Raw genomic sequence first — 17,261 nt, forward strand, 5'->3', positions numbered from 1 at the left:
GCCTGGTTCCCTGTAGCTTAGCTTCTCGCAGAGAGGAAACCGCTGGAAGGCCCTTGGCGCTGGACCTCGGTGTCCAGGCTGAATGATGGCGGGTGGAGACGCTCCTTCAGGTATACTGGACCGAGGCTGTTTAGGGCTTTAAAGGTCAACACCAACATTTTGGATTGTGCTCAGAAATGTACTGGGAGCTAATGTAGGTCCTTCAGGACTGGTGTTATATGGTCTCGGCGGCCGCTCCCAGTCACCAGTCTAGCTGCTGCATTCTGGGTTATTTGTAGATTCCGGGTCATCTTCAAAGGTAGCCCCACATAGAGCGCATTGCAGTAGTCCAAGCGGGAGATAACTAGAGCATGCACCACTCTGGTGAGACAGTCCACTGGCAGATAGGGTCTAAGCCTGCGTACCAGATGGAGCTGGTAGACAGCTGCCCTGGATACAGAATTGACCTGCGCCTCCATGGACAGCTGTGAGTCCAAAATGTGTGTGATTGGTCTGTCAGGGGGAGGTACATAAGCTGGTGGAAGGAGAGTGGCTCCCTGTTGCTGCAACTGCTCCATAGAGGGCAGACCAGGGATTATATCCTGGATGCTAGACTGGTGTGTATGGGTGTTCGGAGCTGTAGAAACCCCTGTAGTTGTCTGCATTTGACAATAAAGAGTTAACTATCTGCTGTGTGCATTCCTTTGGCTGGGAGGCACCCATGACAGAGATTGCCTTCCACTTTGATCAAAACAGAAGGCACTGCCTATGGCAACAGATGAAGTTCAGGTTAGGAATGAGGAAGTAAATGAAGATCTTCAGCAGCCAACACATAATGCTGTTTTTAGGTACAGCAAATACAGGTTGAGCAGGAGAAATCACACACACAAAGCCCTTAGGGGAAAAAAATCCAAGACTGCGCTTGGGGAAAACCCAGCTCAAGCTTTTTTGCTGTTCTGGAAGAATTAAAGCATTGTGTTCCACACACTGCATTCCCGGCATAGAGTATCCTGATGAACAGGAAATATATTTTATGTTGCCCTTTCAATGTTCCCTCTGCACCATTCATTTTAGACTCACAACAGCCCTATGAGACTGAGCTGGTAACTAGGAGTACTGTGTTTTTTTGACCTCAGGTGGTTGTGGTGAACTGCATTAAAGGACTCCCTGGAAGATACAATAGCCATCTTCAAATATCTGAAGAGCTGTCATGTGGAAGGTGGAGCAAGCTTGTTTTCTCCTTGTCTGGAGGGTAGTGCCTGAACCAATGGATTCAAGTTACAAGAAAGGAGATGGAGACAAAGCATTAGGAAGAACTTTCTGACAGTAAGAGCTGTTTGACAACGGAACAGACTCCCTCAAAAGGTGGTGGACTTCCCTACGCTGGAGATTTTAAAGCAAGGATTGAATGACCATCTGTCACAGATGTTTTAGTTGAGTTCCTGCATTGCAGGGGGTTGGACTAGATGGCCCCTGGGTCCCTTCCAACATGGAATTATATGATTCCATGTTTGAAGCTTAATTCTAAAGGGAGAGTCACCTTACCCTGTAGTATATCTATATATTCATTATTAGAATGATGCATTTTTTAAAAAAATGATATTTATTGAGTATTTTAAAGTTACAAAGAAAAGAGAAGGAAAAAACAAGAAAAAGAGAAAAAGAAAGAAAAAAGTAAATAAAAGTAACAATTAAACAATACAAATCAGTGAAAACCAAAATCAAAAAGAAAAAACAAAACACACAATGCATCACAATCAAAAAGCAAAAATAAACAAAAAATTTAAAAACAAATCCAATATTCCCAAATCCTTAACTTTCATTAACTTATTTCATCGACGACCTCACACCTCCCTTTTTAGTATTCTAGTTGTTAATTATCTCAGCAAATCCTTTCCATCTTTCACAATATTCTATCATTAAATTACCTTAATCTATTTTAACCTTATCTTACCATAAAAAACCCTAAAACTTAAAACTTAAATCTTATTTATACCGAATTCTTTTAACCATAACATATTCTTACATAATTCTTTTTAACATTTCTGCTAAAGCCAAATAATTTCATTCCAACATTTTCCTAATACTCCTTAATTTTACAATACTTTTCTAAATAAATTTTTAAAACTTCCTTCCAATCTTCATCCATCGTCTCTTCTTCCTGGTCTCGGGTTTTGTCAGTCCTTTCTATCCCATCCATCTAGTCCATCAACCTGGTGACCTTATATCCGAGGCTCTTAAGTCTTTTCCATGTCCCTTCCGCAGGTCTTCTTCATGTTTATACCTGTACTTTACTTTGTCGTCTGCTCCTTTCGCTTGGGGAGACTCCAGCTTGACAATATTTTTGTCCCTTCTCGACAAGTCAGCCCCTTTTCCATAGTCAACACTGAAATCCATGTGGTATTTAAAGGCATGTTTCAAGGTCCCTCCAAAGTTAGGGGCCCCCACAACTCCGAGCTCCCCCCGGCCTAAAGCCAGACTTGAAGGGTCAAAACATCCCTGCATAGGGGGGTCCATCCAGCCCCCCATCTGCAAACCAAACAGAACTCCATCTCTCCAAATCTGACTTTTTCCAGGTTCATTCGCCAAATCCAACAACTCATGTTCCTGCTGGGCCACAGCTCCCTCCATCTCTGCCACCCGACGTCCAGCAACAACCTCCTCCATCTCATCTGTCAAAGCACATTCCTGGATTAATTCCTGAGTGGGTTCTATATAAGTACCCACTGCCTGTCCAAAATTTCCGATCACAACAGTCATCAAATCCATCTCATGTAACTGTTCCAATAAAGCACTTGTCTTGCAAAAGGCAAGCACCAGAGCCTCTGAGCACATTCTTGTTCAAGGTCGAAGTCTGGTCCCACGATCTTTAATCTTTACAGCTGCAAGGTCCCAAGTTCGACTTTAATAACAGTTTCACAAACTCCCTCTAGGGGAAACAATTTCTATTTGTATCCATCTTTTTTTTTTTTTTAAAGCAGATTTAGCAACAAAGTTTTCCTTTTTCGGATATTTTGTCGATATTTTGTTCCTTTTAAATGCGAAAGGGAACAATGGAATCAATATGTTTCTCTTCTTTTAACTATCTGTCAAAAACGTTTGTCCATAGTCAATGAACTTCTCCAAAACGTCTGTCTTGACACCCCGCTCCCAGGTTCAAGACGGTGGAAAATTACCTTTCTTTACTCTCTCTTCTGCAGGTTTAAACAGTCTAAAAAAAGGTTCCCCCCTCTTCTCCTGCTTCCAAGGGGGGTTCAGTAATTTTAAATGATGAAAATTTAGTCCTTTACAAACGACTTTCTAAACTCTAGCTTGCCGTGTCTTTGCTTCAATCTATCTACAAAAGTGGAAGGCGGACTTCCTGTTTAGACCTTCCCGCTTTCGGTGCCTAATTAAGAAATTTCATATTCCAATTTTCCGTTCTACTCATGGGCAGTTGTTTAAAATCCAATTGTCCACAGGAAAAAGTCAGCGCTCTCCGGCAACAGCAATGCGGCTTCACTCCGTTAAAGAAGCAGTCGATTGAAAGCACCGCGCCACTCACCCCACGTCGCTCCGGATCCCCAAAACAGGGTTTCCCTGCGAGCAAAGGTGCCAGCCGAATCCCACGTCCACAGGCTTCTCCCGCCTGTGGTTTTTGATGGGTCTCCGCCTCGCCGTGGTGGTTCAGACCCTGTTTTCCATGGAGCGGATTCCTCCCGATCGGAGGAAATCCGCCATTGCCAGAGGCGCCAACCCGGAAGTCCCCTAGCATGATGCATTTTTAAGTCAGCAGCCAGGGCTGTCTTAAGCATATCTGGCGCAGTGGTGCGAAGATCCCTCTGGTGCCCCCCCTTTCCCAGAGTTGCCGACCTTTTTTTGGGAGGATGGTGCTGCTGGCGACGTGCCCAGCTTTGTGGGGCTGGAGGAGGTGGGCAGCGGCTGGAAGGTAGCTCCTCCGGCGGGTAAGAGACAGGCTGGACGCGGCAGCTCCAGGCTCAGCTGGCCGCTTTGTGCCATGGTGGCCACGGCAGGCAGAGGCTCCGGGTGTGGCACGGCATGGCGGAGGAGGGCGTGGGCAGTGAGCTGATGCCAGGAGGTGCCGTGTCCAGCCTCCGCCTCTTCCCTGGCGCCGTCCAGAATTTGGTGCCCAGGCGCCCTGCGCCACTAGCCTCTATAGGTAAGACGCCCCTGTCAGCAGCAACATCGGAAGGGGGTTTGTTGTACCAACTCAGATTGTTAGTTCAGTTAGCAGTTACTACTATCTGCTTTTTCTGGTATTAGCAATCCAGGGTCTCCAGCAAAAAAATCTTTCCCATCACCTTCTACCTGATCCTTTCAACCAGAGATGCTAGCCAATGATCCTGAGGATTTCTGCATGCAAACCATGTGCTCAGGTTAGGACTTGCCTAGACATACTAAACATTTTTTTTTTGTTTTTATTTATTTTTTAATGGCAGCTCTAGTTGTAGTGAGCAGACCTTCTGGCTGAGCTGTGTATTCTAACAACACGAGCCCTGTTCCTTCTTACCTGGCTGTCTGTTTCCCCGAAAAACCAGAAGCCATCCCCTGAAGCCTGTTGCAACAGTGATGGGGCTGTCCCAAAACATTTAGTTGCCTGAAGCAGAACAGAAAGGTGTACAATACCAAAGCCTCACTCAGTTATTCTGGCACCTGAAACCGAAAACCCCACAAGCCTCTTCCTTTCCCTGGTTGAAAAGGAAAATAGACTAAATAATTAACAATTTGCTGTCCCTTTGTGACACTCAAAATCATCCACCTGAGGATTCAGCCTCCCTCTGCCTAATGGAAGCGCTGGCCCTAAACAGCAGTCTGTAAAACCCAAGGTTGATAAGCATTTTAGTTCTTTTCAAGAGTTCATTAGCAAAATAAATAAAATAAAAAAGGTGGAGATTTCCACCGAGATGTCCTACAATGAGAATCTGAAAAAGGATTTCTGAAAAGGGCTACAATGTATGAATACAGTTGTGGTTGGTGGGGTGGAACAGCATTGTTTACCTGGCTTCCCAGTGTGGAAGTTGCTATGAGAAAGAGGGGCGAGACAGCAGGGAGGTTGGTGTGGTTCAGGCACAGTGGGAGGAGCATTGGGTTGGTTCTGCCACTGTGTCCACACCACACTGACCTCCACTCCTCATTCCCTCCTCCTCTTTGTTGCCAGTAATGACTTTCGCATTGGGAAGAAAGCCATGCCACCCCACCGGCTGCTACTGATTGAATGGTATTCTATACATGCCTAGGGCCTTTGAGTTTCACCTGCCTGGATTAAGTGTTCTCTAAAGTTTCTTCATCTCTGGGTCAGAGTTTATGAAGTTATTATAGTTTTTGCAATCAAATGATAATATACATTGGAGGAAGGTATTTCAGGTAGACTCAGAGGCCCACTTCTGGAGGACTTTGTCCTTCTTCCCCTAAAGAAAGGGTGTGTGTGTGTGATTGTACAAATCAGGCCTCCACAAATACAGGTCTCATCCCATGTCCCAAACAGAAGCCAGACCAGTGAATATGATCAGTAATTGCTGTTCTTGCTTTCAGTCTGCAAAAGATAGCCACTCACAATAGATGCATGCCTTCCCCTGGTGTGTAGGTCAAGATCTGGGCTACATGGCTTCTCCACAGCTGGAAAACAACTGAAACATGCCAGGCACCCATTGCTGAAGCCGTCTAAACTCTTAACTATCTACCTGTTATGAAATAATAAATAATTTTGATGAAGCTAGAAAAACAAAATACATATATACCTAGGTATTACCGAAATGTATACCTACTGTTTTACTAAAGGACTTTCGACTTTGTGCACTCATTTACCAAAGACGTGCTGTGCCAGCGGCGGCGCTTGTCATTCACAACAGCGGTGTTTGTCAGGCTCATTGGTGGTACTTGTCATTCTCAATGGCGCCGTGCATGCAAAATTAACTCTTACATCAAAATATTATGTTATGTATTGTATTGAGCTGCTATGCGGCAGCGAGGTCAGCAGCACCTTTGACACCTTGGGGGGCAGCTAAACTAAATTTGGGGGCACTGGGTGGATCTTTGCACCCTGGTGGCGCATATACTAAAGATGTTAGTGCTCCTAGAGCTGTACCTGTGCTTGGAGAACTGAGCAACCCCATAGATTACAGCTCTCCCTATTCAAATGTTGCTCCAGCAACCAGCAGACACTGCTTTCAAATAAACCTGGGTGTATTACTAGGTTATATCTCTGATATATCCACTAAAAGGAAGTAACGAAAAGGGAAACCAGAAATAAAGCAAACAAGCTTTGTCCTCCCCTCCCTTCAGAGGTAATTACCAGAAACCGCCTGGGTAACTTCCCTTTCTCGTTGAGATATGAGCACATACGAGGAAGAAATGGTCAATTAATTAATAATTGTTCTGGTCGAGAACTTCTGAGAAGCAGAGTGGGAAAAGGGAAAAGCTGTATTGTGGAAAAGCAAGTGTTCTTCATAAATAAACAACAGAATGGACTCTTGTGGGAAACTGCTGAAATAAGGAGAAGCAATGGAGAACGCAAAAGCGCTAGATGTCGTTCCACAGGTAAAGGAATACATTCTTTCTCCCTTTAGCTGCCAATGGCATTCGCTAGGCACAACTAATAGGAGCCTGCTTGCAAGCAACTTGTAAACAGCATTGTCTGGGATTTTGTTATATGGAAGCCCCACACTCATGGGATGTTACAGATTGTCTAACATAGGAAGAGGAGTCCATCAATTAAGAATTAAGACTGCAATCCTGTGCACCTCACTTACATGGCTGCTGGGGGATAAGAAGTATCAGTTTGAGTTAGCTCCTTACAGAGCGATCATACAGACTTCTTAATGCAGTATACTTCACAGGATCCACTTTTGTCCCATTGTCAAGATTAAGCAAGCTTAAGTGATTTGGAGATAGCAGCCTAAGAGCCTACATAATCATTAAGTAACTGTTAGGGACCAAAGTAGATGTGATGGGCACATGTGCATTTATTCCTGTGTCTGCTTCATTCATGTATCAAGTGAGAGTTGTGGGGTGTGTGTGTGTGTGTATGTATGTATGTGTGTGCGTGCGCGTGTGCCTATGCTTTACATTAATTGGATCCTGCAGGCAAGTCGAGTGAGGGCCCCCTCTGCTTTCTTCCCTCACTGCTCACTGTTGCTTTGTATTTTCTCTGCCTTGCTTCAGTACAGTGGTACCTCAGTTTAAGAACAGTCCGGTTTAAGAACGCTTTGGTTTACAAACTTCGCAAAACTGGAAATAGTGTCTTGGGAGATAGATATAAGATATATGTTCAAAAATACAGTAAAGGTTCACTATCTATGCTAGCATTCTATTGATGTTGGAGAGAGACTGAGTTGAGAAATAAGACCAAGGGTACATATTGATATGAGAATGTATTAGATAAAATGTAAAGAAATATACAATAATAAGGGTACATTCATTTGTAAAAAAGGAATATACAACGGGATAGACAGGAAGTCCAAAGTGTTGGTACATATATGATTTTGGAATAGTTTTTTGTCCTTGTTTTTTCCCTTTCCCCCTTTTCTTTTCTTTTAGTATATAAACTTTGTATACATGATGAAAATTATAGAAAAGAGAGGGGGGACAGATAAGGGGAAACTATGAATTGAAAGTGGAGATGATAAATGTACCTTTCCCTGTCCATCTGTTTTGTAACACAAAAAATCTTTAATGATATATATAGATATATGATATATGAGATATGAGATATACCGTATTTTTTGCACCATAACACTCACTTTTTTCCTCCTAGAAAGTAAGGGGAAATGTCTGTGCATGTTATGGAGCGAATGCCTGCGGGTGGCGGGGGGGATCTGCTACAGTCGTGAGCAGAGGATCCATGGTTCCCCTTCCTTACCTCCTCCGTGGTTACAAAGCATGGATCCACATGGATCCTCAGGATTTTTGCATTGGGCTACTCCAAACTCACTGTCAGATCACATGTCTGTGGCCACAGCATGAACCACAAAAATCATATATCCACTATTTCGTTTAGAATATTTTTTTTCTTGTTTTCCTCCAAAAATACGGTATATATATATATATATATATATATATATATATATATATAATGTTTGGATCAATGGACCTGCATCTTCCATTACATGTTTAAAAATGAAAGATACACTTTCTGCTGAACAGATATATGGATATGGCTGGATCCTCACATCTAATTTGGCCCTAAGAACACCATTAGTGCCTTCATCTTCCAGTGTGCAGATCCAGGAGTGCAACAGCTGTAAGATCATAAGCAATCTTTGGTACTTTGGTACTACTACAACTAATCCAGAATGCGGCAGCTAGACTGGTGACTGGGGGCGGTCGCCGAGACCACATAACACTGGTCTTGAAAGGCCTACATTGGCTCCCAGTACGTTTCCGAGCACAATTCAAAGTGTTGGTGTTGACCTTGAAAGCCCTAAACGGCCTCGGTCCTGTATACCTGAAGGAGTGTCTTCACCCCCATCGTTCTGCCCGGATGCTGAGGTCCAGCGCCGAGGCCTTCTGGTGGTTCCCTCATTGCGAGAAGCAAAGCTACAGGCAACCAGGCAGAGGGCCTTCTCGGTAGTGGCCCCTGCCCTGTGGAATGCCCTCCCATCAGATGTCAAAGAGATAAACAACTACCTGACTTTCAGAAGACATCTGAAAGCAACCCTGTTCAGGGAAGTTTTTGATGTGTGATATCTTAGTGTATTTTTGGTCTTTGTTGGAAGCCGCCCAGAGTGGCTGGGGAAACCCAGCCAGATGGGCGGGGTACAAATAATAAATTATTATTTTTATTATTATTATTATTATTATTATTATTATTATTATTATTATTATTACTTAGGGTCTTAGTAGGGAGAGCATCTGATTTGAATACGGAAGGTGCCATGTTAATTTCCACCATATCAGACTAAGGCTACAAGAGGCCTCTGTCTGAAGCCCAGGTGAGCCGATTCTGGTCAATGTAGACAATACTGTGCTAGATGGACCCATGTTTGAAATGGACCAAGTTCTGCTTGCACAATGGGACTTTCCCCACTCCCCACCCACACATGTGCAGCACCCTCCCACAGAGCAGCTGTAGGGGGGCATGTGAGGGGAAGAGAGGGGGAGAACATTCCCTTGTGCAAAGAGAAATCCCTGTGCTGATGCAAAGTTTCCCTCAGGGCTACTTGAAATACGATCCCTAATGCAGATTACTATTATTTGATTAATTGTGGCAGCGGGCCCATGATTTCATTAACCACGGATTAAAAATGAGAGCTTTAAAATTGGTTTTTAATCAGAAATGCTTCCCCACGAGATAGTATTTCATGTTGAAGTCAGTGTCACTAAAACAGAATGTTTGCTGGTGGAGTACTCCAAACCCTCTTTGCGCAGGGCTGGTTCTGGTTCTTGGGCTGCTGCCTTAGGTCATGCATTTTAAATGGTTTTCCAATTAACTAGTAAGATTGGGTTTTGTACTCTGTTATTTATTTATCTTATTTATTACACACACACACACACATGTTTGATGGTTAGAAAACCTCTTAGTGGGTAACATCATATTGGTATGATGGAAAACATATTTGTGCAGATCAGCTGATTGGATTAGAAAATGCACTAATTCAAAATACCACAGCTAATCTGTATAGTAATGCAAACATTTAAATTTTCTATTTTGTGCCGCCTTTCCAATTGCCATTCTGTAGTTCTCTTATCCACCAAAGCAAATGCCCCACACTGTCTTGATCCCCATGTACTTTCTAATTAGCTGAAATCAGGGATGGTGGATTTCCCCAGTTTATACAGTAGTAGATTAATCAAGCTTTCAGCTGCCAATATGTACGCTGGCTGCTTAAATCCTACTGGTGCCAACAGTGCTCCCCACAAAAAAAAATTAAAAAAAAATTAGGGGTACTCTCATTTTCTTACTCATATTGAAATACTTCCCCTCAAAGAGGCCAAACTTAGATTCACAAAACGTTTAGGGGTTAGTGTACCCCTGCGTCCCCCTAGAAAAAAGCACTGGGTGCCGATAGCTTTTAACCAGCTTAATTTAAACCAGGGTTGCAGTTTAACCTTTATTTATTTATTTTACAGAGTACTCATGTCTCTGAATTGTCCCCCCTTTTTTTCTTCTTTGCTGGATGGTGGAGAGCTGGTGAATCTCTGCTTCATGCTGGTTCATGATCCTGTCCTGTTACCCAAGGCTACCTTTTTGCTAACAGTCTGTGATTTATTTTTTTAATTTGTTTTTGCATTACTGGCTTACCCACTTAGTAAACCGTAGCATCCTTAACTTCCGATCTGCCATGATTTATCTTGAAAAATGTACACTCGTTTTAGTTGCGAAGACAAATATTAATTGGTGGGGCTGGGAAATAGGGGTACTCCGGTTTATGCTTTGATTCTATTTTGCTCCTGGTGTTCTACCGTCATAGTAAATTGAAAAGGGGGGGAAAAATATGGAAGATTTTCCATATTTTCCAAGGAAACAATGAGTGGTAACTGGGCACATCGATCCAAAGATCCTGGATTGCTTGGTGGTCACTCTGCCACGGCCAACAGTGATATAAAGCAATCATATATTGCACCAGCAGCAAAGTCAACAGCCAAACAATATCCATGGAAGCAAATATTATTTGAGGAACATGGACAGCATATTTACCATTGACTGACCACTGTTGAGCCTGTACAGAAAGCACCAATCAACGTTAACAGTGATACCTGATTGACCCCTGGTAATCCAGATGTAAACTGGCTTCTTCATGTGAATCTGGAGTGGTGAGCATCCATTTACGTTCACTACAAGACCTCCCTACTAACGGAGCTTTTCTGGAAGGTCTTATTTAACAATTTCTCCAGTCCCTGAACAAAATTACATTGAAATGTAACGTTTATGAAAAAAAGAGAGTCTATGAATCGAGCTGCGAAAGATCTCTTTGGAGTCCATGAATATACATACCAAGAGATATAGATTAATTTTGCCTTATTTAAATGCAATCGATCACTTGCTGTATATATACAGTGAAAAATCAACCCCAAACAACCTTGCCAAGGACCGGTGGGGGGAAATCAATTGCATAGGAGAGGTGGCCTTTAACTAAAAGTCTAACAAAATTGATAAGAAGCCTGGGGAATATGGTGCTGCAAAGTGGTTGATTAAAACTAAGTGAACTATAAAGGGAGGAGGAAGAGGTCATTTGGCTTACAGCCCTGATACCAAGAGCTGCGGTTTTCTCAGCATTCGCAAGATACAGAGCACTAGGGTTAAGGGAAGAGATCTACAAATGAGGCCACGAAATACCCAAATAATCTGTTGTGCATAACCAGGCAATCTGTTGTGATCGTGCGGATGGAAGCTTTGTCTATGACTTGAGCATTGTAGGGGCACCCACAAAAGCAACCATCACCACAACAGTGAGGCTAAAGCTAGGCATGCTGGGAGATGTGTGGCTGATGCTGAAAGCACTGGACTCCCTCCCAGAGTAATGCCCGCTGCAGGCTTTCCCAACCTTGTGCCCTCCAGTTCTTTTGGATTTACAGTCTCAGGTAGGGTGGTCAATAATCAAGGATTATGGGAGTTGTAGCCCTAAACATCTGAAGGCCAGTAGCTTGGTGGAAGGCTGGTTTAGCATTACAAAATGAGCAATATCACTGTGTTGTAATCAGGGACGGGTGAATATGTCAATTTTTGGTTCCTTGCAGTTTCTGCATGGCTTTGCAATATTTCTTTAAAAGTCCTCATGAAAACTTGTAAGCATCATAGTGCAAATTTCTCCCAATATACACATTTTGGTTTGTCATTTTGCTTGCTACACATTTTTTTTGCATGCAATTTCCTGTAATATAATGGCATTCTTATGCGCTACTTTCGTGAATGTATGCATTTTTATATTCCCCCCTCCAATATAAACATTGTTGTATGCATTATTTGGTTGGAGAACTGTGTCATAATATTTGGAGCAGCACAAAATTTTGCAAGATAGCTGTGTTTCAGTTTGGTAGATTTGCATTAAAATCCAAACTAAACCAGATTTCTCCTGCATCCCAAGCTGCAAACTTTAGGATAAAGTGGAGACATTTCTTTTCCGATACATAATTCTCCAAGAAAATGGCAGGGGGCTATTTTGGGGTTGTATCGCTGGCAGAAAACCCCCCCATGTGACAAGTAGATCATTCAACGCATAATCCCCTCTGATGAAAGTGCTTCTGTGTTGATGCAATTTTGGCAGACTGTTGGTTAAAAGCCATTTAGATAATTGTGGCTCCAAAGTTGGTTTGAAGCATTACACCTATTTCCAGAAAGTCTGCCCATGTTTGATTTAACTGCTGGAGATATAATCCTAAATACACTTGGAAGTACATTCCACTGACATAATGGGCGTGACTTGCATTTCACATGGAGGCTTTCAATTTATTAAACCCCTTGAGGGAGCTGGTGCTGACGCCAAACGGACTTATTAACTCAGAGAAGCAGCCAAGGCTGGACTGCGCTAAAGAGTCAGGTCTGGTGTGCTATAACAGGATGCTGGCAAAGCAGAGACCGCAGCTGACTGTGGCAGCGGAGCCTACATTGGGGAGAGTTAAGGGAGCTGTTGTAAATGAATGATGGCTCAGAGTGTAAACTGGGGAGTCCAAATTTCACTACAGTCATGGACTTGTTAGCTTTAAAAAATCGCCACTTTTTTATTTTTATAAATTTATTTGGTTTTTCAAATTAGAATTTTACAATCACATATCCAACATAGAACATAAAAGCAAGATTCCAAAGACTCTCCTGGACTTCCCTCCTCCTTTGTGGGTCCTATTATTAATCGTTTCCTCCTGCATCTTTTATAATACTCCAAATCTTTTACATCTTCATTATATCCAAAATCCACCATTAAACTACAAGTGTTATTCCAATCTTACTAACAATTTCAACTGTTTACAATGGTTTTTAAGGTAAATTATAAATTTCCCCCATTCCTTATTAAAGTTTTGGTCTTCCTGGTTTCTGATTCTTCCAGTCATTTTTGCCATTGCAGCATAATCCATTAACTTAATCTGTCATTCTTCTCTGGTCAGGACTTTGTCCTCTTTTCATCTCTGGGCCAATCACATCCGCACAGCTACGGTCGCATACATAAATAGTATTTTCTGCTCCATTGGGATTTCGGGACCTAGAATTCCTAAACAAAAGGCTTCAGGGTTTTCTTTTGTTCTTTTTTTTTTTTTAACAAAAAGTTATTTTAAACATTTCCCCCTCGATTCATTATATATCATTACCCAAAATTCTTTTACTACCTTACATGTCTACTACATATGATAGAAGGTGCCACTTTTGCCTTCCCCCCTTACATTGCAATAATACTGACCAGCCTTATAGCATTAGAATGATTGATGAAATAATGTATATGCAATGCATTGAAGGTCTTTATCCAACTCTAGTTATCTTTTGTGGTACCTAGCTAGCAGCTCCAGATAGTGACAGAAGAACACAAGAGTCGTGTTGGATCAGATCAGTGCTTCTTCTTCTCCAACCAGATGTTTCTGGGAAGCCTATAAATAGGACACAAAGGCAGCAGATCTTTGCTGTTCTTGGTCCCAGCAGTTGGTATTCAGTGCCATGCAGAATGTGAATGTGCAGGTTGAATTTGTGACCAGTAGCCATGGATGGGCTAGTAGTTGGTATTAAGAAACTCAGTTCAACTGGAACTCTGCTCATGTTCTCAAATAATGTCTTTACTTTGGCTCTGCTCTGAGCAATGAGCATGGCACCATTGAAGGGAACCATGTGATAGTTCAAGCTAAGTAAACTCCCATCCAGAGAAGCTCTAGTGGTTCCTACAAAATAGTTGGGGAATTCCCTGGGGAATTTTCCCACCATAAACTAGTGTGCATGGTTGATGAGATGAACTTTAGAAGTTTATGGTCCATGTCATGTGGGAGTAGGTAGCCTGTGTGAATTACATCCATTATCCATTTTGCTATTTTCACTTCCAGTATTGGTGCTTCAAGCTGATAAAGCAGTTTCACATGCAGACGTTTTGGAGATCTCAGGCCACAGGGAGGTTAGGCTGGCCTCAACCAGAGCCAGGGCTTTTTCGGCTGTGGCTCCAATCTGGTGATCTGGTGGAACGCTCTGTCACAAGAGACTAGGGCCCTGCGGGACTTGACATCTTTCTGCAGGGCCTGCAATACAGAGCTGTTCCACCAGGCCTTTGGCCAAGGCACAGTCTGACCCCCTCCTTTGGCACTCCTCACAGAACTCTAACTCAATGGTTGCCATTAATTTAATTTGAAGTGATTTTATAATGAAATGATTTTAGAATGTTGTATTATTTTACTGTTGTTAGCCGCTCTGAGCCTGGCTTAGGCTGGGGAGGGCGGGATATAAATATATTATTATTATTATTATTATTATTTAGGTTGATCCTTGTTGCTTCCTGCTTATAAGAGAAATAAGCAAGGCAATATTGGTGTTTCTAAACTAAAAATGTGCATTGCAACTAGGTCTGCAGAGTTCACTCATCTCTAGAAAAGATACCCAGACCGACATTTCTTTGAATGTATCTGTAAGATATTAGTTGACATGTGCACATGCACTAATAGTGTGGATAACAACATCCTCCACGATGTCTGCAAGAGACGCATCCATTAAGTTCTGTAGGGACTGGATATGAATGGCAATGCACATCTGCATCCATATGCATGTGAGTGCACAGATATCACTTGCTAGAGTACACAGAAACCTGTCTTATACAGAGTCAGACCATTGCTCCATCTAGCTCAGTATTGTCCACATGGACTGTCTGGCAATGGCTTTCCAGGGATTCAGACAGGGGTCTCCCAACCTTACCTGGAGATGACAGGGATTGAACCTGGAACCTTCTGCATTTAAAGCTGGTGCTCTACCACTGAGCTACAACCCTTCTGATTGTTGGAAGTAAAACAGTGCTTGCAGTAAGTTACATGAACCAGTAGGGGACCGATAGAAAAGGCAATCTAGGGTAGGGTTACCAGACGTCCCCGTTTCCCGGGGACAGTCCCCAGATTTGCAAATAAGTTCCCGGACATATTCCATTCCTGGAATTTCCCCAGATTTCATCTAATGTCCCCGGGAAATGCAGCAGTGGCAGTCTCAGCAGCCCGGAGCAGTTGTCTCTGGCTGGCTTCAGGAGCTGCTCGGAAGTCCCCATCTAGGGTGGATCTAAACACAGGAAAAACCGCTTTAAATAAGTCAGAAATTAGATCGTTTTAACAAAAGAAAAATATGTTGTTGTTGTTTAGTGGTTTAGTCGTGTCCGACTCTTCGTGACCCCATGGACCAAAGCACGCCAGGCACTCCTGTCTTCCACTGCCTCCCGCAGTTTGGTCAAACTCATGCTGGTAGCTTTGAGAACACTGTCCAACCATCTCGTCCTCTGTTGTCCCCTTCTCCTTGTGCCCTCCATCTTTCCCAACATCAGGGTCTTTTCCAGGGAGTCTTCTCTTCTCATGAAGTGGCCAAAGTATTGGAGTCTCAGCTTCACAATCTGTCCTTCCAGTGAGTACTCAGGGCTGATTTCCTTCAGAATGGATAGGTTTGATCTTTTTGCAGTCCATGGGACTCTCAAGAGTCTCCTCCAGCACCAGAATTCAAAAGCATCAATTCTTTGGCGATCAGCCTTCTTTATGGTCCAGCTTTCACTTCCATACATCACTACTGGGAAAACCATAGCTTTTACTATATGGACCTTTGTTGGCAAGGTGATGTCTCTACTTTTTAAGATGCTGTCTAGGTTTGTCACTGCTTTTCTCCCAAGGAGCAGGCGTCTTTTAATTTCATGACTGCTGTCACCATCTGCAAAATATATATATATGGAAAACTGCATTTAAAATTTCCTGCTCTCTGGTGCCATCTGGTGTTGCATGTTTATAGTGCATCCAATTATAGTTCATCCAATTCGCCATTTCTTTACTAATGAGCCGAGTAGCTATTCTTTCCTTGCTGATTCTTTCCTAACTTCTTACACATTGTTTTCTCTTTACTTCTTTCCTGCTTCTTCTTCAGCCTGTGAGTGTTGAGCCATCCTTTTATTAACCTCATCACTCCACGATGGCCATAGTTAAGCTTGTACTCAGAATGGCTTTGTTTGCCAGGAGTATTAAACCTTCTTTATTCTTTCAACCTGCAGTCTCCCCAGACTATTTATTTCTGCACTCCACTGCAATCTATATCTCTTTACCAAACTCTGATTGTGGCAACAAGGTCGAAATTGGACAAGATGTCTAATGAGACAAGCATTTAATACCCTTCGAAAATGACTCGGCTAAACTCAAGCGCTGGGCTGGCTGTGAATCCATCCCTGTCTCTTTACTCACAATTCTACAATGCTCATAAGCCAGATGGACTGCGAATCTTGGTTAGGTGTCACAAGACCTTTTGCAACAGGGTCATTCCATGAGTGGAGTTATGATGCCGATCTAGTCGGCAGCTGCACTTCGTCAAAACATTTGGCAGCTAAAGTGCTCGGCCAAACGGAGCAAGAAATAATGATCAAACATCTCCAAGGAAATTGCTTGCCACTAGTGTCAGAAAGGCAAGCAGCGAGTAGCAGCAAACGGGGTGTTGTGAGTGTGTCAGGGCTGTGTTCCAGCAGATGTGATACACCTTCTGGTTTTATTACGCCTGACTAGATTATCCCAAGCCTTTATCAACTAAGAAAAGAGAGGGGAGACCTGCAGGTCCTTTGTCATTATTACTTTGCTCATAGAGCCAGATCGGATGTAGTGTTGACTGACTGCTTAAGAATTCAAAGAGGACACGGCAGGATGGCAAAACCCCTCCCCTCCCTTTAGGAGTGCAAATTTCCCTGACTGCTTTAGCCATGCTTAAACATTGCACACTTCCAGACTGTCCTTGCTTCATGGGTGGGATTCATGCCCAGATTTGGGGTGCACAATTAGTGCGGATCTGGCACTCTCGGGCTACAAACCTGCTTCCAAGAAAAGAAAGGGAAAATGGACTTTTGCAGTAAGGAAAGTGAGGCAGAAAGTGTCCTGCAGAGTGTGGGACGGCCAGTGCTTGATGTGACATGACTTAAGCCTTCCCTGCCATCAGAATGACTGTGCCATAAGCAGCTAACTTAATACAACCTTTCTGAAAACTTTGCACAAGCAAATCAGAAGGAGTGCTCCATAGGGTTGCTAGCTAGGCTGCTTGCTGTTGGATCTTTCCCAAAGGTTTGCCCAGTGCAGGTGATGGGATACAGAGAGTCAACTGCCAGGGATTATTTAGCTGTCATTCCCCATTGCAGGGAGTTCATTTGGGCTCCTTTGAACTCTAC

The 17,261-nt window shown here is 43.0% G+C and overlaps 1 protein-coding gene across 3 annotated transcripts in view; it reads left to right on the forward strand.

The window, feature by feature from the left end:
- Nucleotides 1-6,185: 6,185 nt before the first annotated feature.
- The window catches only part of LOC308479988, a 90,468-nt gene continuing 79,392 nt past the window's right edge, over nucleotides 6,186-17,261 (forward strand). For all 3 annotated transcript variants that reach the window (XR_013987912.1, XM_081011153.1, XM_081011154.1), the window contains exon 1: nucleotides 6,186-6,516. Coding sequence is in view for 2 of the 3 variants with exons in the window: in XM_081011153.1 (XP_080867279.1) it covers nucleotides 6,481-6,516 (36 nt within the window). In the remaining variant the exon portion in view is untranslated. The remainder of the gene's footprint in view (nucleotides 6,517-17,261) is intronic.

Source organism: Podarcis pityusensis (assembly GCF_964106645.2).
Source record: "Podarcis pityusensis genome assembly, chromosome: 6".
NCBI classification, from domain to species: domain Eukaryota; kingdom Metazoa; phylum Chordata; class Lepidosauria; order Squamata; family Lacertidae; genus Podarcis; species Podarcis pityusensis.